The following is a 24,758-nucleotide window of genomic DNA, read 5'->3' on the forward strand; positions in this document are numbered from 1 at the left end:
CTTTGATCGAGTTGTTTCACAGCGTTTTCTTAAGGTATAATCGTTATAACGTTTTACAAACGTTACCAACATTTTTATCCTGTTGAAACAACATCAAAAACACTTTACCAAGTTTAGATTTTACAATTTACATTCTTGATAAGTCTTCATGATTTCTTCAGTTCAAGTATTCCATATTGCAATTCCATTTGACTTGAACCTGCATAATTCTAAAATAGAAGAAATCGTAAAATTCAATAATTGTATGTTTTTGCAAATTAGTCAAATAGACTAAAAATATTATTGCTAGAACAATAGACGCAGGGACGATTGGGAAAGATTGATGCGGAGATGCGGGGTCCATGATTGGGTATAAATACTTACAAGTATAGGTATAAATGCTTGCACGATGAGGTATAAATAATTGTGTGACGATGAGCCCGAAAGTATATCATCATGGATCTCATTTAAAAGATAAAATTGCGTAGAATACGTTCATGGTTTTAGATTTGTAAAATTTCTCATAGATCGTGAGAAATGTGGACGACATTGAAAAAAAAAAAAAACTAAAAACATGTATGATTATTCTTCTCATGTAGTTTGAGTGGTCCTCATATAGTCATATCAAGTTAGACATGCAAGTATTAATATCTTAGTTTGCAAGTATTAATTTATTATCTTCAAAGTATTTATACTTATGAATTTAATTAAACTTGAAAGACCATAGTGTTTTGAATAAATTTAATTAAACTAGTTAGTTAAGTTAGTTTATGAAAGTTAAATATGATTGGGGATAAATACTTACAAGTATAAGTATAAATGTTTGCACGATGAGGTATAAATACTTGTGTGACGATGAGCCCGAAAGTATGTTATCATGGATCTCATTTGAAAGATAAAATTGCGTATAATACGTTCGTGGTTTTAGATTCACAAAATTTCATATAGATCATGAAAAATGTGGACGACATTCGCAAAATTTTACATAAATAAAGGTTTAAAAGATAGGAGAATGATGGAGGATGGGAGTAGAGGGATTCATATAATTATTCAAAGAAATATCTATAACTGATTGAGAACAATCAAAAACAAAAACCTGCATGAGTGAAATGGGAGAAAGACATACAGAGAATATATTCCTTAACCTTATTTTATTTTTTATTTTTGGCACTCCTCTAAAAACAATTACCTTTTTCCATTCTTAGTACAATGGAAATATAATTTTTCGAAAGAATACATCCCGTCCTAAATTGGACAGAGGAACAGAACATTTCCTAATTTGTTTCTGTTGGAATCAACTTTCAACTTCAATATATAGTATGTATATACCTAATACACTTCTTTAAATTACGTGTGAATCCAGAACTGTTAATTAAGACTCAAAAGTCCCAAACATTGCATAACTAATATCTTTTGACCGCACTTTCTCATTGGAGGTTCTTCACGGAAACCTTCTATATTTCAAGCTAGTGGAAATTTTTTTAGAGGATAGATGGTATCGAATAAAATAATGAAAACGGTCTTCAAATCTTTAAAATTAAAATTATATAAGTTATGGGTAATGGGGCCTTGTGCCATACTGGACATTAATTATCTTACTTATATTTAGATCTTTCATAGGTAATTCATTAAATTTCACCTGTTCTGATTCTGTAGACGTCTATGATGCTCTTTATATTATCTGATCCGTACCGTATTCTATCATGTGGATATGGGTAACTTTTTGTTTTGTTAACTTATTGTTATTGAATAAGAGTATAGTCAAGAGGTATTTTGTACTCCTATTTCATAGGGTAATTAATTAATATAAGATTATATATGATAATTTTTTATTTATACATAAAACTATATTAATTGATCTGAAGCGCTCAACGTGTTCTCCATATTAATATGTGTTTAAATACCAAATTTTATATTTTTAAAAAAAAATTTACTATTTTTTCAGAATTTTTCAAAACAGGGTTTTTCATATTTTTTTTAATTATTTTTTAATATTTGTTATGATTGTTTTGAAAAATTCTGAAAAATTAGTAAAAAATTCTAAAAAATATAAAATTTGGTCTCCAAACACATATTAATATGGAGAACATATTGAGTGCTTTAGATCGATCATTTGGACATTGAAAACGCAAAAACGAGTTATAAGCATATGCCCAATGTGTTCTCCATATTAATATGTGTTTACCAAATTTTATATTTTTTAGAATTTTTTTACTGTTTTTTTAGAATTTTTCAAAACAGGTTTTTCATTTTTTTTTTAATTATTTTTTTAATATTTTTTATGATTGTTTTGAAAAATTCTGAAAAAATAGTAAAAAAATTTAAAAATATATATAATTTGGTATTTAAACACATATTAATATGGAGAACACGCTGAGCGCTTCAAATCGACTAGTTGGACATTAGAAATGCAAAAACGAGTTATAAGCATATGCCCACATATGCTTATGGAAGTAGAATAGCCAACCTCTATAATTAGAGTAAGATTATGGTATTGTGCATAGCGTATCTTGGCATGCGCTATGGATTCAATTTTTCAGTTTGAAAATTCTAACAGTTGATCTGATCCATTCAACATAGTCTCCATAAAAATTTATACTTGTAAATTAAATTTTACATTTTTTATAATTTTTTATATTATTTTATTAGATGGGTAGAAAATCACCCAACTTAAAATTTCTGGACCATCCAAAAAAAGTACTTTCTACCCATTTAAAAAAAACTAGTGTAAAATTTCTAAAAATGTAAAATTTAGTTTACAAGTATATATTCATATGGAACCATGTTGAATGATTCAAGTCGACCGTTAGAATTTTGAGAACAAAAATATTGATTCATAGCACATATCATGCTATGCATAGTACCATAGCCTCACTCATAAAATTATATTGATTTATATTACATTTCATATGTTTTTTTTTTTAGTATTTAACCATACAGTTAATTAATAAAATATTTTATATAGTTTTTAATTAGTAATTTTTGATAAAATTAGTTTATACAGTAATTATTACATTTCATTTAATAAATAATTATATTTGATTAAATAATGTATCAAAAATTATAAAGAGATAAAAATTATAATTTTCAAAGTTCAAATGTGCTTGAATCTCAATCATGCCTCACATTTTGATCTCTATTTTGAAAGTTCAAATAGCCAATTTGAATTGCTTAACATGATCTCCATAATAAAATGTTCTTTAAGGTTTTAAAATTTGTTATTAATTATTTAGATAAGTACAAAATCATTATTTTTGGATGGTCCACATTTTTTTTGAAAATCAATAATTTTGTACATATCTAAAGGTTAGTAATTTTTTTTAAAATATACAATTTAGTCTCAAAGCACATCTTAATATGAAAATCATGTTAAGCGGTATGAATTAACTATTTGAACTTAAATATATATATATATATATATATATATAGAGGTTGGCTAAGATCAAAGTGGTAGTTCCTGAGCTTTGGTGCTACCAATTCGTTTTTCAATTTTTAAAGTTCAAAACATCGATCCGAACCGTTCAAGTTGTTCTCCATATTAAATTGTGCTTGGAGACCAAATTTTACATTTTTCTAAATTTTTTTACTATTTATTAAGCCACTTTGAAAATCGCTGATCCAACGGTGGCTTAACAAAACAGAAAAATCAGAAGCCACCGTTGGATCAGCTGTTTTCAAAGTGGCTTAATAAATAGTAAAAAAATTTAGAAAAATGTAAAATTTGGTCTCCAAGCACAATTTAATATGGAGAATAACTTGAACGGTTCGGATCGACGTTTTGAACTTTGCAAAATTGAAAAACGAATTGGTAGCACCAAAGCTCAAGAACTACCACTTTGATCTTAGTCAACCTCTATATATATATATATATATATATATGTAGGATATGATTAGAATACTAAAATAATAAAACATTTTAACCTCACTCTGAAAAAAAATTACCCCAATAGTTGATGTTTCAAGTTGCTTTAGCCATCGAGCGTTTCATTAAATCAAGACCATGAGACAGAAAAAGAATACTACGAGCAAATATATTAGAGATAATGGGAAAAGATCCTGCGTTGCTTGTTTAGACATGTCAAAATTATATTTTTATTATTTCCTTCTTTATGTATCGTACATAATTTAGCTCTCAATTGAAAAAGGGCAAAACAGTTATTTCTAAAAACTTTCTCTTACCTCAACGCTACATGAGTCGAAATATTGCTGTTAAAATCCACACCCGGTGAACTCTCTCTCTCTCTCTTTCTAATTCTGTATTTTGGCATTTCTACTTTAAAATTCCTGTAATTAAAATGTTTCTTGATTTAACTGTCTTTTTTTATTTCGTTGATTAGGCTTCAGATTTTGGTTTTCGCTATAAATGCTTTGAACTCTCTAATTATATATCTAGTTTCTCAATTTCTTTGAACAATCATTCGATTCTCTATTCAAATTTTGATTACTTCTGCAAAGTCACGTTAAGGACCTAACAAATCTACTCCAAAACATGATTAAACTAAATATGCATTTGACTTGTTCGATAAAATTTCTGAAAGAAATTGTTAGCACTCGGACTTAGTTTTGATTTTTCTGATTAAAGATTGACACATTTAGATTTGAATCCTCGTGTCATATGCATCCTTTCGAGCCGCTCGAGCTCGAAGGAGGAATGGATCCGGTCCTTTTCAATGTGATCCGGGCCCTTTTTCTGATTAAAGATTGACATATTTAGATTTGAACCTTCAATTTAGTTACCTGATAGTTGTTTATCAATTAAGGTATTTGTTTTTCTGCACAACTTAGTTATATTTATGAGATTATAACAAAACTAAAGAAGAAAAAGTTCTGAATATTTTGGAAGGAAAAGTTCAGGGAAGAACCTCAGACCTAAAGAAAAGGTACTGACAAGGTTAAGATACAATAATTACAAAGTAACCCCTTATACTTTTTTGTTATTACAAAGCATTGTTATTACAAAGCAACCAAATATTTAGCATTTTTGACAAAATTTCGACAGCATGCCTACTTGATTATGTAATTTGTATTGATTGATCAATATGAGCAACTTCGAAAATACAAAAGAAAATTTGCATTCAATTGTAAAACAATTGTAAGACAATTTAATATAAATTTTCCACTACGCATAAGTTGTTTCAACGAAGAACAAAAAAAAAATTGTAATCAAATAAAGAGAAGGTACTAACAAGGTGGATAGTAGAAAGATGACTGCTATCATTTCCCAATTTACATGCAATCAAGTCATTGCCAAATGGAGTACCAAGCTCCGACTAGTGGCTGACAGGTGGTCCCATTTGTCTGTACTCACAGCAATCAAACTAGCCACTTAGCCAGATCTCCCACTTCAAAAGAAAATAAATTATTTTGGCAAACCAAAAGCAAAGAAAAATAATTTCCAATAAAGAGAAAAAATAAAAGCCGAAATTTTTTTTTTAACATCCTTAAAAAAAACAAAACAAATAATCAGTTCAAAAACTTGTAAATGTCGAATTCTGACAAAAAGAAAAAACTGATTAATTGATTTTTTTTTTTTTTTTTAAGAATGGTAAAAATAAAATTTCGGAAATGAAAGCCCATTAAGACGAAAAATTAAAGTCCATATTGTTTAAGGAAATGGATCGTAGCCCAGAGAAAGCAATTAAGCAAACATATAGCCCAAAAAAGGCTAATTATACATACAAAGCGGCAAAGCAGTTAAAGCAAGCGTACCTCCCATTAACAATGGATGACGCAATTATAGATGAGGTGGCTTCCATACTACCATACCGCAATTCGTATCCTCTGCATTAACTAAAAAAGAATCTTTTGAGTTAATGCATGTGAACCGTCATATTTGTTTTAAGATTTGTACGGATTACATCACACTAATATTAAAAGGATTCTGAATTATAAGCTGTGTCTGAATTAGCTCCGTTTAAATTACACGGTCAAAATGCGTTACCTCAAGTAAGGGTGAGTAAATTGCTCATAACTCGTGAGCCGCTCATAACTCGCTCATTAAATGCTCACTTAAACTCGCTCATTTATGATTTGTCACATCTAATCCCTGCCACATTCAATCCCAAATAAATTTTTGCCACATCAGCCTTGCCTCATTAAATCCTGTATAATATTCATAATTTCTGCCACGATAGCTGTTGGATTTTTATTAGTGCTGTTGTTAGTTTCTGTTCGATTATTCTATTTTTGTAATATATTGATTGTTGTCTATTGATGCTACTGTGAAAGTATTACACTTTGTTGGATGATACTATTAATTTTTATTATATTCTATTGTTGTTTGTAGGACGATAGTTGTGAAAGTATCATTGTTTAAGTATTGATAATAATGTTGATTTTTGTAATATGATTATATTTTTGTTGAATTTTTATTATATTTTATTTAAATGAATTATGACAATTTATTAAATTTTAATACTCATAACTCGTGAGTCGCTTATAACTCGCTCATTAAAAACTCGTTCATTCCCGACTCACTCATTTATCAACTCGCTTAAACTTATTTATTTAGCAACTCGCATATTTATTAAATGATCGAACATAATACTCTAACTCGCTCATGCTCGCTCATTAATAACCCGTTCTCGAGAGATACTTTTTAGAGTTAATGCAAAAGATGCGGACTCCCATACCGAACCCACTAAAGACAAAAGCACTATTACAAAGAGGCACGTGTTTCTTTTAGATCTTTTATTACTATGAACTTTGTATCTATTAATGTGTGCATTGGTGGCCTAACAGTGAGCCAGAGAGGCAGAGAAGGGATCCATTCCAGCTGTTGACCTACTTAAAAAGCAGGTGGGTGCCACAGTAATTGATTACGAAAGGAGCAAATGGAAGCGTGTAGAACAAGTATTACACGTGGAAGCACCTCGCACGATACTGCGAACCTTTTCCTTATTTGACTAGTTGACCAGTCGACACGCGTCCGTTGTTCTTTCTTCCCTGCTTCTCTCAACCAAAGAGGGGTCTTTCTTTTTCCACATCCTTTTCAATTTTCTCCTCTCTGCTTTTCCGTGTTTTTCTTATCCTTCTTCTATCATCTTCGCGTGATTTTTATTTTTTTCCATTTAAATAAATATTTTATTAAAAATAACTAAGTTTTAGAAAAATTTATAAAAATATCCAAACTGTAGAAAATATTTACGGTTCGGAATTAAAATTTCAAACCGCACAGAATATTTACGGTCCAAATTTTTTTTTTTTTTTGGAATTGAGTAAAGTTTCGTACGAAAATTGACCGACATACAGTCTTGATATCTCACGATCTGTTTGGAGATTTCGTATGAAACTTCACAGCCTTATTTTGTGATGTCAAGACTGCATGTCAGTCAATTTTCACGATTTTCGAAGATGTTTTGTTATGTTAACCAGGGGTGCAAAGTTGGGCTCATAATGCACTCTTTTAGCAATTCAGGCAATTTTTGAGACCTGGTATCTCATTATCTGTTTGGAGATTTCGTACGAAACTTAACAGCCTTGTTCTATGATGTCAAGACTGCATGTTGGTCAATTTTCACGATTTTTGGAGATGTTTTGCTATGTTAACCAGGGATGCAAAGTTGGGCTCATAATGCACTCCTTTAACAGTTCGGGTAATTTTTGAGACCTGATATCTCATTATCTGTTTGGATATTTCATACGAAGCTTCACAGCCTTGTTCTATGATGTCAAGACTGCATGTTGGTCAATTTTCATGATTTTTGGAGATGTTTTGCTATGTTAACCAGGGATGCAAAGTTGGGCTCATAATGCACTCCTTTAACAGTTCGGGTAATTTTTGAGACCTGATATCTCATGATCTGTTTGGATATTTCGTACGAAACTTCACAGCCTTGTTCTATGATGTCAAGACTATATGTTGGTCAATTTTCACGATATTTGGAGATGTTTTGCTATGTTAACCAGGGATGCAAAGTTGGGCTCATAATGCACTCCTTTAACAGTTCGGGTAATTTTTGAGACCTGATTTCTCATGATCTGTTTGGAGATTTTGTACGAACATGAAGTCTTGCTATGTTAACCAGATATGCAAACAGATCTCAAAAAATTGTCCGAACTGCTAAATGAGTGCATTATGAGCTCAACTTTGCATCCCTGGTTAACATAGCAAAACATCTCCAAAAACCGTGAAAATTGACCGACATATAGTCTTGACATCATAGAACAAAGCTGTGAAGTTTCGTACGAAATCTCCAAACAGATCATGAGATATCAGGTCTCAAAAATTGCCCGAACTGCTAAAGGAGTGCATTATGAGCCCAACTTTGCATCCCTGGTTAACATAGCAAAACATCTCCAAAAATCGTGAAAATTGACCAACATGCAGTCTTGACATCATAGAACAAGGCTGTGAAGTTTTGTACAAAATCTCCAAACAGATCGTGAGATATCAGGTCTCAAAAATTGCCCGAACTACTAAAGGAGTGCATTATGAGCCCAACTTTGCACCCCTGGTTAACATAGAAAAACATCTCCAAAAATCGTGAAAATTGACCGACATGCAGTCTTGACTTCATAGAACAAGGCTGTGAAGTTTCGTATGAAATCTCCAAACAGATCGTGAGATATCAAGACTATAAGTTGGTCAATTTTCGTACGAAACTTCACTCAGTTCCAAATAAAAAAAAAAATTCGGACCGTAAATATTCTGTACGGTCCGAAAAAAATAAAAAAAATAAAAATTCGGAACGTAAATATTCTGTGCGGTTCAAAATTTTAATTCTGAACCGTAAATATTCTGTACGATTTGAGCATTTTTATAAATTTTTTTAAAACCTAATTATTTTTAATAAAATATTTATTTAAATGGGTAAAAATAAAAATCACGGATCATCTTCTCTTCTCTTGCCTTGTCACAGCTGGTATGATTGAAAGCGATGGGTCGCAACACGTGTCAAATGCGAATAAACTGTAGCTTTATTTAAGAATAAGAAAATAGGTGTGGGTGGTTCGTTTTCCACGAGACGATAGTTTACTTTTCTTTTTGTTATGTTATTTAGGTGATTATTTATTGCGTAATTTGCTCGAATAGGTTGCAACAGGCGCTATTCTTGGCTTATTCCAGGGAAACCAAACAGTTCTAAAAGCAGCCAGATAGGTGTCACGCGGTCCCTTTGTTTGAAGGTTCCACGTATAATCCTTTTCACCTACTCTTTCTAAAGCCTTCTTTTTCGCCTATTACCCTTTTCTTTTTTCAACTTCCCGTCTGTGATTTCCTATCCACCTCGGACAACAGATAGCATCTCTGCCTATAAAGTAAGCATGTGGATAACTAATTCAGATTCTCTCGCCAAGTGTTTGTCAGCTGAGATATGAAGAGAAAGAGAAAAAGAGTATTGGGTTAGAGAAGATTTTTAAAATGACGCTTATACGGTCTGAATCTGGGGAGAAAACAATGGAGGAGAACTCTCCGGTGGTTGCGATGCCTGTTATATCGATAATTGACAGGGACGTGACGTGCTCGGTGAAATGCCCAAGTGAAGAGGCAAACGAACTAGACAACGGTTTGACTGTAATTAGAGAGAAAAAGAGTGTGTTTCTGACAGATTATGCGCCTCTTTGGGGGTGCAGCTCAGTATGTGGCTTGAGGCCTGAGATGGAGGATGCCTTTGTGGCGGTACCGAGGTTTTTCAATGTACCAATTTGGATGCTGACCCAGGACTACCCGATAGATGGGCTTGATGAATCGAGCAAATTTACTGTTCCTGCGCATTTCTTTGGTGTCTACGATGGACATGGTGGTGCCCAAGTAAGTACAAAACTGGTACACGGTACCAAATAGGTACCAGGGTTGCCAAGAAAGGGTTGTGGTTAGCTCCCTTCATATGAATTGCTGTTTAAAAGATCCACAAGGAAATCTATTTATCAGAGTTGCTAAGAAAGGGTTATTGTTAACTCCCTTTGTGGAATTTTCTGTGTAAAAGATCCGAAAGGGAAAATTTTACCAAAAATATCATAAACTGGGGTTCAATTTAAGGCCCAACTTGTGTTTGATTAACTGTGGTATTAAACATCAATTAAACCTAACTGCCTATAATCTGAATGATCCTCCATCACTGCAATTAAGATTTTACAAATTACATCAAATCTGTTGACCTTAGATTGTCCAATTAAGGTCTAACTAAGACTTATCCTGCCCCAAATTACGTCAGTGCACAATTTAACTGCAAAAGAGGTGGAAATTCAAAACTCAACAGGCACTAGAATCTAACTCTTCTTTCGTGCATAGGTTGCAAGTTATTGCCGTGACAGAATTCACCAAGCACTATCGGAAGAATTAAACGATGCTCAAAAGGGGCATCCAAGAGAAAAGATTAATTTTGATTTGAGGAAAGAGTGGGATCGAGCCTTCATAGATTGCTTCAAGAAGGTTGATGATGAAACTGAGGAAATTGCGCCCGAGACTGTCGGATCAACAGCTGTAGTTGCTGTTGTTTCCTCTTCCCACATCATAGTAGCTAACTGTGGCGACTCACGTGCAGTCCTTTCACGTGGCAAGCAGGCCATGCCTCTATCCGTTGATCATAAAGTAAGGTTTCATTACTTCTTGTATATTAATAATTTGTTCCACTGTGCACAAATACAAGCCAACTAACAAAATCTTTACAAAAACTGATAACTAACCCAGCATCAAACAAAGCAAATCATAAATAAATAAATAAAACAAGAGTGAGGCTATGATAATATGCATATTACAAATCATAAATAAATAAATAAAACAAAGCATATTACAGATTAATAAAATCTTTCACTTTCACTTTCACTTTTATTATTTTTATTCGTATTTTTATTACTACTTCATTACTAATTTTTCTCTTATAATTGTGATTGGGTTTCATTTCTAGCCTACCCCAAGTTGTTTGGGACTAAATGCTTTGTTGTTGTTGTTGTTGTTGTTGTTGTTGTTGAAGAGTGATGCTATGATAATATGCATATTACAGATTGCCCCGTGGTATAGATCCACATCACTATTTTCAAAGTTCAAACCATCGATCCAAACTGTTTAACATGATTCTTATATGAAAATGTACCTGCATACCAAATTTTACATTTTTTAGAATATTTTTACTATATTTTTAGGAGAGTTTCAATGTCTCATCTTTTTCATATCTCATCATACCTCATATTTTATATCTTCGTTTTCAAAGTCTAAATTGTCGATCCTAACCGTTCAACATAATATTTATATCATACCTCATATTTTATATCTTCGTTTTCAAAGTCTAAATTGTCGATCCTAACCGTTCAACATAATATTTATATCATACCTCATATTTTATATCTTCGTTTTCAAAGTCTAAATTGTCAATCCTAACCGTTCAACATAATATTTATACTAAAAGATGCATGGAGATGAAATTTTATATTTTTTGAAATTTTTTACTATTTATTAAGGTATGTACAAAATCACTGTTTTTTAACCGTTCAAAAAACAGTGATTTTCTACCCATCTTAAAAAATAGTAAAAAATTTCAAAAATTATAAAATTTCATCCCTAACCATATTTTAGTATATATAACATGTTGAACAGTTCGGATCGACAATTTGAACTTTGAAAACGAAGATATAAAATATGAGGTATGATGAGGTATGAAGACATGAGGCATTAGAACCCTCCATTTTTAGATAGGTAGAAAATCACTGTTTTTAGATGGTCTAGAATTTTCAAATTCTTCCTATCTAAAATATAGTAAAAAAAATTCTAAAAAATGTAAAATTTGGTCTACATATACATTTTTCATATGAAGTGAAAATATAAATCCGTAGTGTGGGCCGCTGTGTAATATGCATATTATCATAGCCGCCTCATAAAACAAAATAATATATAAAAAGGGAAGTCTGGTAATGTACATTTGCTGCTCAAAACATTTGGAGTAACAATCTGAGGGATTTTATTTTACAGCCAGAGAGAGAGGAAGAGTATGCGAGGATAGAGGCAGAGGGAGGAAAAGTTATATGGTGGAATGGGTACCGTGTGCTCGGTGTTCTTGCTATGTCACGTTCCATTGGTATGTGAGTTTCTCGCATTATTACTTGACGATAGTAAATATTTAAGCCAGTATTATAAATGCATACTTCAAGGTTTCCTCCTCTCTTTTTTTCAATGGTACTTGGTTCTTATTTTAATATATATATATTTTTTTCGTTACTGATTTGTGTTTTTGTTCTTTCATGGTGCTTATTAGTATTTTTCCTCTTACAAGGTTGTATAGGTGGCAACACCTGACCAAATCCAAATACCTGCCATCCTAAATTGAAACTTATTAAAAAGAATGCCACCTGTATCTATGACTGTTCCAAACTTAGTGAATACAGCTAATCAGGTTGGTCCAGAGCCTAATTTAATATCTAAACCCAACAAACCTGTAATCTAATTTTTGAAAACATATTACCCAGCTGTTATGAAGTTTGAACGACTAAGCAACATTTTTGACTTGCCTAAAAAGAACTAATCAATGTTATTATAATCTGAATTTGGGACCCACTACATGATTCTGACCAACCCAAAACCTAGAAGACAAAAATGAGAAAACAAAGATATCAAAGAGAAATCAAACTGAAATGACCAAAATTCAATTTTTTAACGGAACCAAAAATGTGCATGTAGTGTGACATTGCAGCTCGTAGTATGCCTTGGTTCTAATTATTAACAGTTCATTAATATCACAAATACATTATATGTGAAATAGTATTAAAAATTGCCAATTTTAGAAGTAATGGAAATGGACTATTGATTGGCACAACATATTAGTCTAACCAACAAATATACCTAGGCAGGCAATAATTAAAATTGACTTGATATTATTTTTGGTCATTTTCAGGGGATAGATATTTAAAGCCATGGATAATTCCAGTACCGGAAACAACAATAATTCCACGTGCAAAAGATGATGATTGCCTAGTCCTTGCTAGTGATGGTCTATGGGACGTCGTATCGAATCAAGAAGCTTGTGATTTAGCACGGAGGAAAATTATGGTGTGGCATAAAAAGAATGGCACCGTGGCATCATCCGAGAATCTTGAATCTGACTGTGATCGTGCCGCACAATTTGCCGCTGATTCTCTGTCGAGGCTTGCTCTCCAAAAGGGAAGCAAGGATAACATAACAGTAATGGTGGTTGATTTGAGATCGAAATGGAAGTTTAAAAGCAAGTCCTAGTTTTCATTGTATAATATTTGATTATGTTAAGTTCTATTATTTTTTTTTAGGCCAAACTTTTTGAATTGGTCTGGGTTTATATAAGGATGGTACCCTGTTTATTCTGTATACTGATTAGACTAGTGCAAAGCTTTTTTGCCCAAGTGGAATGTTACCTTGAAAAGGTGTTATGATTGGTTCAATTGAGAAGTCTTATTGCTTATTGCTGCAGGTACAAAAAATACAGTAGAACTGGAAAAAATAACGAGGAAAGGACTAACATGTCGAACACTATTACATTATTAATTCTCTGAAATTTCTGGAAACTGAAAGAAAGAATTCTTAAAAGAGTAAAATCTCCAACAGTTAAGAGGCTGCGTAGGTGATTCTCTCTGTGCTCAACACTAAACGCTTAAAAATGTACCATGTGGTTTGCAGTACTAGTCCTTGTAGATTTAAGAATGCGTATCCTCTGTTGAAAAGGTTCCTGTTGATTGGGATGATATTAGAAGAATGCAGAAATTATTATCTGTGTGAAAGGCGCCAGTTAAGATTTGGTGTAAACCATTAGAAATAATTTGATTGTTTGTTTTCATTTCATGCTAAAGAAAAGAATGTACAAGTAAAAAATATATATCTCTATTGGCGTTCATAAAGTATGGTCACTCCTTTTTCCGGCAATAATGGATCAATGGCCCTGGATGTGGTAACGTGTCGCCAGTTGCATAATTAATTATACTGGTATTACAGATGAGTGGTTAAAATATCATATTGTTTTCGTGTCATAATCATATCTCACATTCTTATTTATGTTTTCAAAGTTCAAACAGTCAATTAAAAGTGTTCAATATGATCTCTATATTAAAATGTATTTGAAGACCAAATGTTGTATTTTTTTTCAAAACATTTTACTATTTTTTAGATGGATGCAAAATTATTGTTTTTCAAAAGATTTTCGGACCATCCAAAAATATTAATTTTTAAAATATAGTACTAATCAATTGTCAAAAATATAAAATTTGGTCTCCAAGCATATTTAATATGGAGATCATTGAGCACTTTGAATCGATTATTTGAACTTTAAAAACAGAGATAAAAATGTGAGACATAATTGAGATACAAAAACTATAAAGCATTTTAACCCTACTCACTATGAATTGCAACCGTTCTACTAATCGTAGTATGTTGTTCATCTTTCATGTTAAATATACGGATCCGAATCTGCTGAAATCTGAGGTCAGTACTGTTCACCCTGAAATCTCTGCAATCCGAATCCAGCCGTCGAACTGTTTCGAGAGACGTGCAAGGAAAAACTAGCTGTTTTGAGATGCCTTCTCGAAAAATTCGATGGCTGGATTTCGAATTGTAGGAATTTCAGGGTGAACAGTACCCGATTTCAGAATTTCAGCTGATTTATTTCCTATATATACTGGTTCATTTTAATCAAATAAGATAGACAAGAAAACAAGGCTCTGAACCCAATTTACAGAAGAAAAAATTCTCCACAACATGTACTATATAATTTCTTAATTTTCACTGCTAAGTAATACAAATTTGATATTTTGGTGCTGAATATTGAAAAGAGTTATCTATGGCCGTGTCCCTAATTAGATAATTTCATATTATTTTAGTAACAATTCTAGTTATCTTAGATGTACAAGACAAAAAACTCTTAGAAACAGAAGTTACATAACTAATATCAACCCAATATGTGGAACGATCCAATAGCAACATAGGTAAAAGAATCTTTCTTTTTTCGGCTTGAAAATAAAACTAGCTAGATGTTAAAACTATACATATTATAATTTAGAAAGCAACTAACAGTCCCCGACCCTCAATCTCCCGAAAATCTCCGAACTTTTTACACTAATCATATAAACAAGTTCATTAGATCCTGTAATACTATGAAAACAATCATATAAACAAGTTCAATGAATGTTCTGCATATGAAACCGCGTGGTCCCAAATGAAAATGCGTGAAAACTGTTGAAAACGCGTGACAGCTATTGGGGACTACCTTCTGTGTGTTGGGGTTTCGGGGTGCTAACCAAAACCCCTTTTAGGCTTAAGGTGCGGAATGGCCGTAGAACAAAAATTTTTACGGCCAACTTAAGCTCAGGATTAAACGGGGTATGTCAGGAAACTTTCCAAGGCGGTCCACCTTCAGTATTCCTTTGGCATCAAAACCCAATTTAATCCTTTTACAGATCTACTCCATGATTGATTTCTAAAACTTTAATCTACTTACCAATTAAATAGATTAATATAACATATTTATACCTTGTTTCCAAATCACAGTTGGAATGCAGACCGAGCGAGTAGAGCCTCACCAGGGAAGGAATCGACTCGGAGTATCACACGTGTGATACCTCTATCGGTTATCCACCAGGACTAACCAGAGAGCGATTTGTTTCTTCTGCCAAAAATACCGTAAACCGCGGAATTCTGCAAAAACACTATTCACGGGGAAAAGACGAAAACCCGTAAACACGAATTTTCGGTTGCTCAGTTTCATCAATATGCAAAATTGACATACCGCTAAATTCGGTAAAACACTATTCATCGATCCCGTAAATATACTCCACAACAACCCGCAAGATTATACGTCAAGTACGTATAACTTTCTTTTCTCAACCGAAACACTATTTGGGAGAGAAACCGAGAAAGAGAGAAAATACCGATCCGTTTCGACATGAAACCGGTACGAATGAATTAGTTAATTTCTCTCTACCCCTCCACCCCTATTTATAGTGTTTAGGGTCGGTTGCAAAAGACCAAAATGCCTTCCAAGTTCGGCCTATTTACAAGGTATGCCATTGACACCTCATCTTTTTATATGTGAAATGACCAAAATACCCCTTCCACACCCTTCCACACTCTTCTCCATGTTTCTACACATGCAAGGCATAGGTGTGAAATGACCATTTTGCCCTTGTGGATAGGATTGATGACATGTCATCTGGATAAGATCAATGACATGTCATGCGGATAAGGACAAATCTGAAAAGACCCGAATGCCCTCGGCCCGAACACAAATAATATTCGTATAATTATTCTGAACAATTATATATATATTTTTCTTGCGGTTTGTTGTTTCGGTAATTTATACAACGTGTCCTGCACATTTATAAATTAACCGGTTAACTTTTATACAACGTGTCACACATTTATAAATTAACCAATGTTTTTGCTTGTTATTTTTACATAACATTTATAATTTAATTATAACACGTATAATTAATTATAACCATCTTACTATTGATCATAACCAATTTATAATCAATCACAATAAGATTCTCCGATTAACTCCTATATGGTGTGACCCAATAGGATCTGTGTTATGTTGGTAAATAGAGTTAAAACTGTTTTAACTTCTATAATCATGGGTGGCATCTGGCAACACATCATGACCATCCAATTACACAGATGATGCTGTACTGTACAATATCACGATCCAGTAAACAATTTACTTGTGTCTGTTCTTCTGTCTCATAGCTATCAGATCAGTTTCAAGGTAGATGTGTGTCATCCTTGCTAACTGAATCTTTTCTTGATCTTGAGCAGATTATCAAATATAATTACTCTTGTAATTATACTGCTAGCAGATAATCTTACTCTATCAAGGGGCCCAGTGATGCTATAGCTCGTATAGAGATACGAGAGACAAATAGTATTCTTGGTAAACTATCACTTCCTCAGCTAAGCTATACATATGGAAAAGCTACCGTTATGACTGCTTTTTACGGACAGCGGTGGATAACAATCACACATACATATTTCTCAGTGGGAACGATAAATACCTCATACTGTAGAACGTGACACTGAATGAAAACATAAATGACACGAACACAATTCTATTTAATGTTTCATTCGGGGTCTGTCAAATACCATGTTTCTAAAACATGTATCTATGTGATTAAAATGACATCTCGTGTCAGGTGGTTTGTAAAACTTAACCATCTTTTAATCCACATACTAACCTTATCGCGGTAATTAGTGTTCCTGCTAATTACCTTGGTCAGTGACCTTTTAAGAGTATATATCATCTATATTATGGAGTTTCACAATTTCAGTCATGAACTTGAAATGATCCATAAATTCAATAATACTCAAGGCAACAAAATGCTATATAAATAAACATTCAATTCATGAACAAAGCTTTATGATAATTTATCGTATTATTGACTTCTAGATTATTACAAACTAACACTATGAACATACACATAGTATCCTGTGAACATACACATATTATCCTGTAAACATACACATATTATCCTGTGGACATACATATTGTACTTGAAATTATGGCAGTTGAAAGCGCGTCGGAACTAAGCTAAAAAGGGAAGGCTTTTATACGCAGGGATTTTTGGAGGACTGTAGCCCGGGGACGTTACCTTTTCTCTAGAATTTAATTGCTTGCAAATAGAGGTTAAAATACTCGCAAGTAGCATTTTAAAATGTTATAAATAAAACTTTAAAAGCTTGAATATGAATGCTGAAAATGAAAATTTGATAAAATTGAAAGATTTTTTCTGTTAAACTAGCTGAAGGACATGCTCAGGTATGATGGCTTGGTGACCAAAACATTTCTCTTAATTTAATACCCAGAATAAGAAAGCGGCATCAACAAGTTTTCGTGAAGGGGGACTTGTGATCTTACAGTAATTGATGTGCATTTATCAACTTGGGGATTAATAATAAATCCTATGTCAACTGAAATAATCAATTGAGATGCAGCGGATAGTAGGGCCCATTTTTGTTTGGGCTGTGTGGGTCTTACTGATCCAGTCACCCCACTTACCGTTGCAGTTTATTAGTTTATAGGGATTTATCAAATCACCAACAATCGAGAGAAATTTAATTGTTTGATCCAATCCAAACAACATATATTATATATATCAATGTAAACCACTTTGAAAACTGGAATCAAATCTCTTGCCCCCTGGGTGCAGGAAATCAGAGTCACTATGGGGTGGGCCCAGTTACTGTTAAAGGGACGGGTTACTTTTACTTTTTTTAAATGGGGGCCCACTCCGCAGTGACTCTGGAGACAGAAATTTTCTCAGGGGGGCAGACGATTCGGTTCCTTGAAAACCAAGGTTGGAAATATGGAAAAACTCAAATATGTAACACATTTAATTCCATAGAGCTACCAAGCAAAAGGGCAAAGGTTGGAAGCCACAGAATTAATGCTGCTTGAGAGCGTGTCTCCTCTCACGATCGATCGATACTAATGCATCAAGTTAATATAAATTTAACTGCGTTTAACAAAACACTCAACTGTTATTTTAAGGAGACAATAAATTAGCACATCGAGTATGAATGATAAGGTTGACTCTGTTTAAAGAAAAAAAAGATAACTATTACTACAAATAATTTTTTTATTTTTTTATTTCTCATCATCTCATGAGCATTCAATGTATAAAGATACAGATTTAATCTTTGGTTGGTAACATTCCTACTGATTAATACCTTCTTATTTTAGTGTTTCTTAACACGGTAAATACATGTTCACACTATCAATCATTTCCCCTTTTTCATATCAACAAGGGTGAACTCGGTCTAGTAAACATCAAATTGGTATTCAAAGCATCTCCAAGCAGAGGGGTCACCAGTTCTTTGTTGCATTTGTAGACAGCTGTTTTATTGCATTTACAGATGTGGGATAAATAATATGTACTCCAGGACCATGATTCCTAGATTGGATTCAAAAGAAATGAAACGGTTAAATAAAAAAAGTTGCTTCTTCATTTCTTCAAGAAATGGAGAACGAAATGGCCCACGTGTCATTACAAACATTCCCCGTATGAGAGCATTTAAGTCTCAAGAAGACGTGTGTTCAAAATCCGACTTTTACTGGTTTATAAAAAGAGAAACCTAAAACCATCATTTTTTTCCAAAAAAAAATAATCTCTCCATATGAGATCTCTCTTTCTCCTCCCTTTCCAGGGGATTTATGAAACAAATAATATCATAATTCCCATCCAACAAATTAAGAAACCATGATAATTACTTATCTAAGAAAGAACGACAAGTAGCCGTGAACATCAAAGCAACATTAACAAGTTGTAAGTCTATAGATTTATTTTTTAAGGATAGGTAAATTTTAGAAGTTCAATTTAACTACTCACAATTTCTTATATATTTTTTGTTAATTTTCTCAATGGCTTGTGTTCGGCCTCACTCAGAGGGGGAGCACATACAGTTACATTGTTGAAAAGATTTGCCTCTTCAAAGAACTAGAGAAATCTGATAGCAGTTTTTTTTTTGAAATAACAACTAGAGAAAATTACTTTGTCAAGTTTTGTGAAAAATAGTCAATAACCTGCTAATTTACGATAAAGCTTTGCATATATTTAATTTAATGTGTAGGTGTCGTCAGCATGCTTGGATACTCAAGTCATACAGAAAATGTGAGACCTATAAGGTCTGAATACGAGGGAAAATTTGACGAGGACTCTACTTTGGTTGCATTGCCTGTTCTATCGGCAATCAGCAATGAGGCAACATCCTCAATGAAAGAGTTGAGCGAAGAGTCTGAAATTCACGACAGTTCAGCTGTTGTTAAACAGAAAAAGATCAGTGTGTTTCTGTCTGAATGTAAGCCTCTTTGGGGGTGCAGCTCAGTATGTGGCAAGAGGTCTGTAATGGAGGATGCATTTGTGACGGTGCCGGGGTTTTTTTATGTCCCTATTTGGATGCTGACGCGGGAATCCCAAATAGAAGGAATAGATGATCTGAATAATTTCAAAGTTACTGCCCATTTCTTTGGTGTCTATGATGGACATGGCGGTACTCAAGTAAGTATAAAATAATAGTAGAAGGTATAAATTTAAAGAGGTTAATGTTTAATTTTAAGCTTATTAGACAAATATTTTCAAAATTTAAAAGATTTTACCAAAATAAAAAGCTTCATGAATTGGGTTTCTATTTAGGCCCAATATTTACAGCTAGTGTTCATGCTGTTTTATATACAAGGATCCCATTAACCCCAACATTTATTTTTTCGGATGCCTCTTGCTGGAATTGAACCTACATCTCTCCGTAGAGAGGTAAGGCTCACGATCACCATTTGTGCTCGACTTATGATTCAACCGGTGTCCACGTTAATCACTCAATTAAACTTAATTTATAATTGAGCCCATATATATATATATATATATAATTCTAACCACAACTTTCATTAATCTAATTTCGCCCCAGTTGATTAATCTTGGATGTGCAGTTAATATTACGACAATATTAGGCCCCAAATTATTGGAACTGCACCATTTTGGCACGGGAATTGAATCAAGCAAAAGAAAAATGAAACATGGGATTAAAATAATAAGAAGTTAACAAGTAACTTTCCTCTTTTTCAAATATGTAGATTGCAAATTATTGCCGGGACAGAATCCACCTGGCACTAACTGAAGAACTAAACAAAGTAGAAGAGGCAAATTCAAGCGGAACGATTAATTTTGATTTGAAGAAAGAGTGGGAGAGAGTATTTTCAGATTCTTTCAAGAAGGTTGATGAAGAATCGGAACTGTTTGCACCTGAGAATGTCGGATCCACAGCTGTTGTAGCAGTTGTTACCTCATCTCATGTTATAGTCGCAAACTGTGGCGATTCCCGTGCAGTCCTTTCGCGTGGCAAACAGGCCATACCTCTATCCGTAGATCATAAAGTAAGACTTTATTATTTCCTGCATGATACTATTTGTGCCACTACAGATATACAAGAGTAAATATACAAGATGTTACTATAGAAACCTTAAAAAAAAAAAATATGAACTCTCTCCATAAAACATCTAGCATAAAAGAAAAATTAAAGTGAAAATCTGATGATGCACATATATATGGTGGCTATGTACCAGTCAAAAATTCATTTGGTTAAGTGTATAGCCAGAGAGAGAAGAAGATTATGCGAGAATAGAGGCACAGGAAGGGAAGGTGGTATGGTGGAATGGCTACCGTGTATTTGGTGTTCTTGCTATGTCCCGTTGCATCGGTATGTGAGTTTCTGTTGTTATTCTATCAATGGTTGTAAATTGCTTGATTATTATTTCAGATAGAAAAGCTTTAGGCTTGTAGAAGTGCATTCTTCTTTACTTTCTATTTCAATGTTACATTGATTCTTTTTTCTTTAGTTGTGTGTTTAAATTTGTATGGACTTATATATTAGCTGTTTTCCTTCAAAGAGTATTTTAGAAGTGGCAAAATCTGACTGACCGAATGCAAACACCCATGAACAACCTATATCTTAAACCAGCAAGAAAAATATTTTTTAGCTTGATTCGATCAGAATCAGTCAACAACCATCAATAAAGACTAATCTGATCTGAACCTGACCAACCAGAAAACTAGATTAGCCTCAACCCAGCACCCAACAGATTTGAAATTCAAAATTTTACCAGTTCAATAAGACCTCTGTTAGGCTAGTGAATTTGCCAATGATCTTGACCATCCTCTCCTCAAAATTGGAAAATAATAGCTGAATCTGACCCAATACAAAGCATGATTAACTCAAAACCTTGAAGAAGAAAAATAACATATAGAATAACCAAATTGAATGACCCAAAAATACAGCATTTGCTATCTATAATAATTTGATACTGCAGTTTAACATTGAAGCTGATAATGTGATCCTTGGCTGTAAATTTTCATTAGTATATGAAAATTGCTGCAAATACAGTCTGCGGGAAATATGTCGATAATTGGCAACTTCTAAAATAAAAGGAACATATTTAGCAGAAAATCTATTGAACCAGCAATGCCTGAGCACATACTTTTGTACCAAACCCATATAATGAAAATTATTGACTTGGACTAAATATTTCGTTTAATTATTGTCAGGGGATAAAAATCTGAAGCCATGGATAACTCCCGTACCAGAAACGACAATTCTTCCTCGTGCAAAAGATGATGATTGCCTAATTCTAGCAAGTGATGGGCTATGGGATGTCGTATCAAATCAAGAAGCTTGTGATTTAGCGCGCAAGAAAATTATGATGTGGCATAAAAAGAATGACACTCTGGCATCGTCAAAGATCCTTGAACATGGTAACAATCCTGCGGCACAATCAGCTGCAGAGTCTCTGTCCAAGCTGGCCCTCAAAAAAGGAAGCAATGATAACATAACAGTAATGGTGGTTGATTTGAAATCAAAATGGAAGTTCAAAAGCAATACTTAGGTTTAAATATCTGATTTGAGTATTCTGTGATGAGGTTTATTTAACTGGTCTGAGCCAGTTAAATAAAAAATATATATATAATAAAAATAAAAAATACACTCTGAAATTAATTGAACCAGTTTCATCTCAATTTCTATTTCTCAACAGCTCTAATGCTCTGTTCATTATAGTATAAATGTGCAATAATGGATAGTTATCATTTTCTAATTGAGAAGTCCAATTGCTTTGGCATTAAATATTTTTCTTTCAAACATAATTAGAATGAATACATATTCTTATAGTATAGTTGGTATAGTGTTACTTTATGAAAACTATACATTTCAACTGGTACATGAAATCAGGCCAGGCCGTCTATTCGTATGTCCCGTCATTGGTTTTTAACAACTAGTACTTAGCTAATTTCAACGTTCTCAAAAAAATATTTTGATACTAGATCTTTAGTCTCTGAAGAAAATCAATATTGAGCAATCTTAAATGACAGCTGAAGAAGAATTAAAATAACTCTAAATAACATGAGATCCTAAGTGAGAAAGGGCGACAACAGAATGATGGAATTCGTGTACAGTATGTCTAGTAGTTTCTTAAACTCTAAATACATTCTAATACTATTCGATGCATTATGCATATGTGATGTATCTGTTTTATTAAGCACTAAAAAAAATCACTTCGAAAACACATTAGTCTATCAAATTTAATTGGTTATTATAGGATCCCAAATTATTATCATAATTGATTAAAAACATCAATAGGCTACAAAAGACTAGCACTTTTTGTGAAGGTAAAAAACGACTTTTCGCAACGGAGTACCGTCATAAACGTGTCTTTTCTATTAGTGACGGTACTTTTCACGACGGAGTGCCGTTATAAATGCGTTTTTCCTCTCGCGAAAAGTGCCTACCTTTTTGTTGCGCGCCAAACATAACACACTGGAAATGCATACAAGTAGAATTAAATGATAATATTTTGTTACGTTTGATCCAAATTACTATTTGGATCTAATGGGTCATGTATCTTACTTATATGTACTATGTAATTAGTTCTTAATGACTAATGAGAGAGAAAATTAGAACATTCAGTTTACTCCAAATTCTTCCCACAAATTCTAACATATTTGATGTATCTGTTTTATTTGACATGTATTGAATGTATATGTTATATTTAGCAATAAAAAATTAATTAGCATGCGAAAGATACAGAGTATCTTTTAGTTTTGGTGAATTAGTAATGCATTCTCGTGGACGTTATGCATAATATTTGATGTATAAGTTGGCTTTAATTTAGTTCAAAATATTTGTTCACATGCTATAAATTAAATGCATGTTGAGCTTGTACATGCTCCTGAATTTATTTTGCGCAAAACTTACAAGAAAAATAGACACGTAATATATTAGTACGCAGTTATATATGCTGAAAATCATTTGCATAACATTTGTAAATATTAACCTGATAGCCACTATCAGGATTTCAAAAACAAAAAAAAAACATTTGTAAATATCTATTAATTAATGTTTTTAACAAGTAGATCATTGGAATTTACAATGTGATGGAAATAATTTCTAGCATATCTAACTGCTTAAGATATATATGTTGTGTATTTTTTTTTCTTGTTTTTGTTGCCCAAAACAATTCATGAGATCTGCGAAATATATGCTGCATCTTGTTTATTTTCCGTAAAACAATACATTGGCATATCTCTTATATTTCGAGTGTATATGTTAATTTCTTGAATTGTAGGAATTGGAATGATGTCTATATTAATTAAAAATATTAGAGTAGAACTAGGGTGCTCTTAAGCTCACCAAAGTTTTGGTGAGCTTAACTATAAAACTCATTAAATTGATTTCAAATGACGAATCCAAACCGTTGAAACCCGCCTACCTTACGTGTGATGCATCTACATGTGAAATTTTTAAACATTCGAATTAATTTATTATAAAGTCAAGCAGTCAAAAAATGTTCAAAAATGAATGCACTAAAATTAATTTATTAACCTTCTAATTTTGACCGCTTGACTTTATACTAAATTAATTCGAATGTTTAAAAATTTCACATGTAGATGCATCACACGTAAGATCGGCGGGTTTCAATGGTTCGGATTCGTCATTTGAAATTGATTTAATGAGTTTTAGAGTTAAGCTCATCAAAACTTTGGTGAGCTTAAGAGCACCCTAGTTCTACTCAAAATATTAATACATATATCTTGTTTTGCGCAAACAATTCACGAGCGTGTAGATGGTAATCGGTAATAAGTATAATAATGTGTTGTGGACGAATTCCGACATTTCTATCTACCTAATATATGCAATATTTTTTTATTTTTTTTCAAAACAATTCATGATGCAAAAAGTTTATATATAAAGTTTGTTTTTCGTTCATTTCACCACCCAATCAAAATAAAAACAAAAAATTTGTAAGCCGGAAAACAGAAAAATAATCAGGAAATTAGTTTGCATTTTACTTTTT

The 24,758-nt window shown here is 32.8% G+C and overlaps 2 protein-coding genes across 2 annotated transcripts; both read left to right on the forward strand.

The window, feature by feature from the left end:
- The first annotated feature begins 9,064 nt into the window (after positions 1-9,064).
- On the forward strand, positions 9,065-13,284 carry LOC144547326 (putative protein phosphatase 2C 6). Its single transcript, XM_078295942.1, has 4 exons — positions 9,065-9,730; positions 10,211-10,510; positions 11,885-11,990; positions 12,804-13,284. Exons 1-4 carry the CDS (start codon positions 9,341-9,343, stop codon positions 13,139-13,141), a joined length of 1,134 nt encoding a protein of 377 aa, XP_078152068.1. The 5' UTR covers positions 9,065-9,340; the 3' UTR covers positions 13,142-13,284.
- Positions 13,285-19,495: 6,211 nt separating this feature from the next.
- Positions 19,496-22,344, forward strand: LOC144547327 (putative protein phosphatase 2C 6). The gene is made up of 4 exons (XM_078295943.1): positions 19,496-19,920; positions 20,490-20,789; positions 21,007-21,112; positions 21,958-22,344. Exons 1-4 carry the CDS (start codon positions 19,504-19,506, stop codon positions 22,293-22,295), a joined length of 1,161 nt encoding a protein of 386 aa, XP_078152069.1. The 5' UTR covers positions 19,496-19,503; the 3' UTR covers positions 22,296-22,344.
- Positions 22,345-24,758: the final 2,414 nt, after the last annotated feature.

This window comes from Carex rostrata, chromosome 31 (genome assembly GCF_964058835.1).
Source record: "Carex rostrata chromosome 31, lpCarRost1.2, whole genome shotgun sequence".
Lineage (NCBI taxonomy): Eukaryota > Viridiplantae > Streptophyta > Magnoliopsida > Poales > Cyperaceae > Carex > Carex rostrata.

Excerpts from the sequence above, each read along its gene's own strand:
- LOC144547326 (XM_078295942.1), top strand. The coding sequence starts at position 9,341 with ATGACGCTTATACGGTCTGAATCTGGGGAGAAAACAATGGAGGAGAAC. Across the intron at positions 9,731-10,210 it reads ATGGACATGGTGGTGCCCAA|GTTGCAAGTTATTGCCGTGA; the intron begins GTAAGTACAAAA and ends TTTCGTGCATAG. Across the intron at positions 10,511-11,884 it reads CTCTATCCGTTGATCATAAA|CCAGAGAGAGAGGAAGAGTA; the intron begins GTAAGGTTTCAT and ends TTTATTTTACAG.
- LOC144547327 (XM_078295943.1), top strand. The coding sequence starts at position 19,504 with ATGCTTGGATACTCAAGTCATACAGAAAATGTGAGACCTATAAGGTCT. Across the intron at positions 19,921-20,489 it reads ATGGACATGGCGGTACTCAA|ATTGCAAATTATTGCCGGGA; the intron begins GTAAGTATAAAA and ends TCAAATATGTAG. Across the intron at positions 21,113-21,957 it reads TGCTATGTCCCGTTGCATCG|GGGATAAAAATCTGAAGCCA; the intron begins GTATGTGAGTTT and ends AATTATTGTCAG.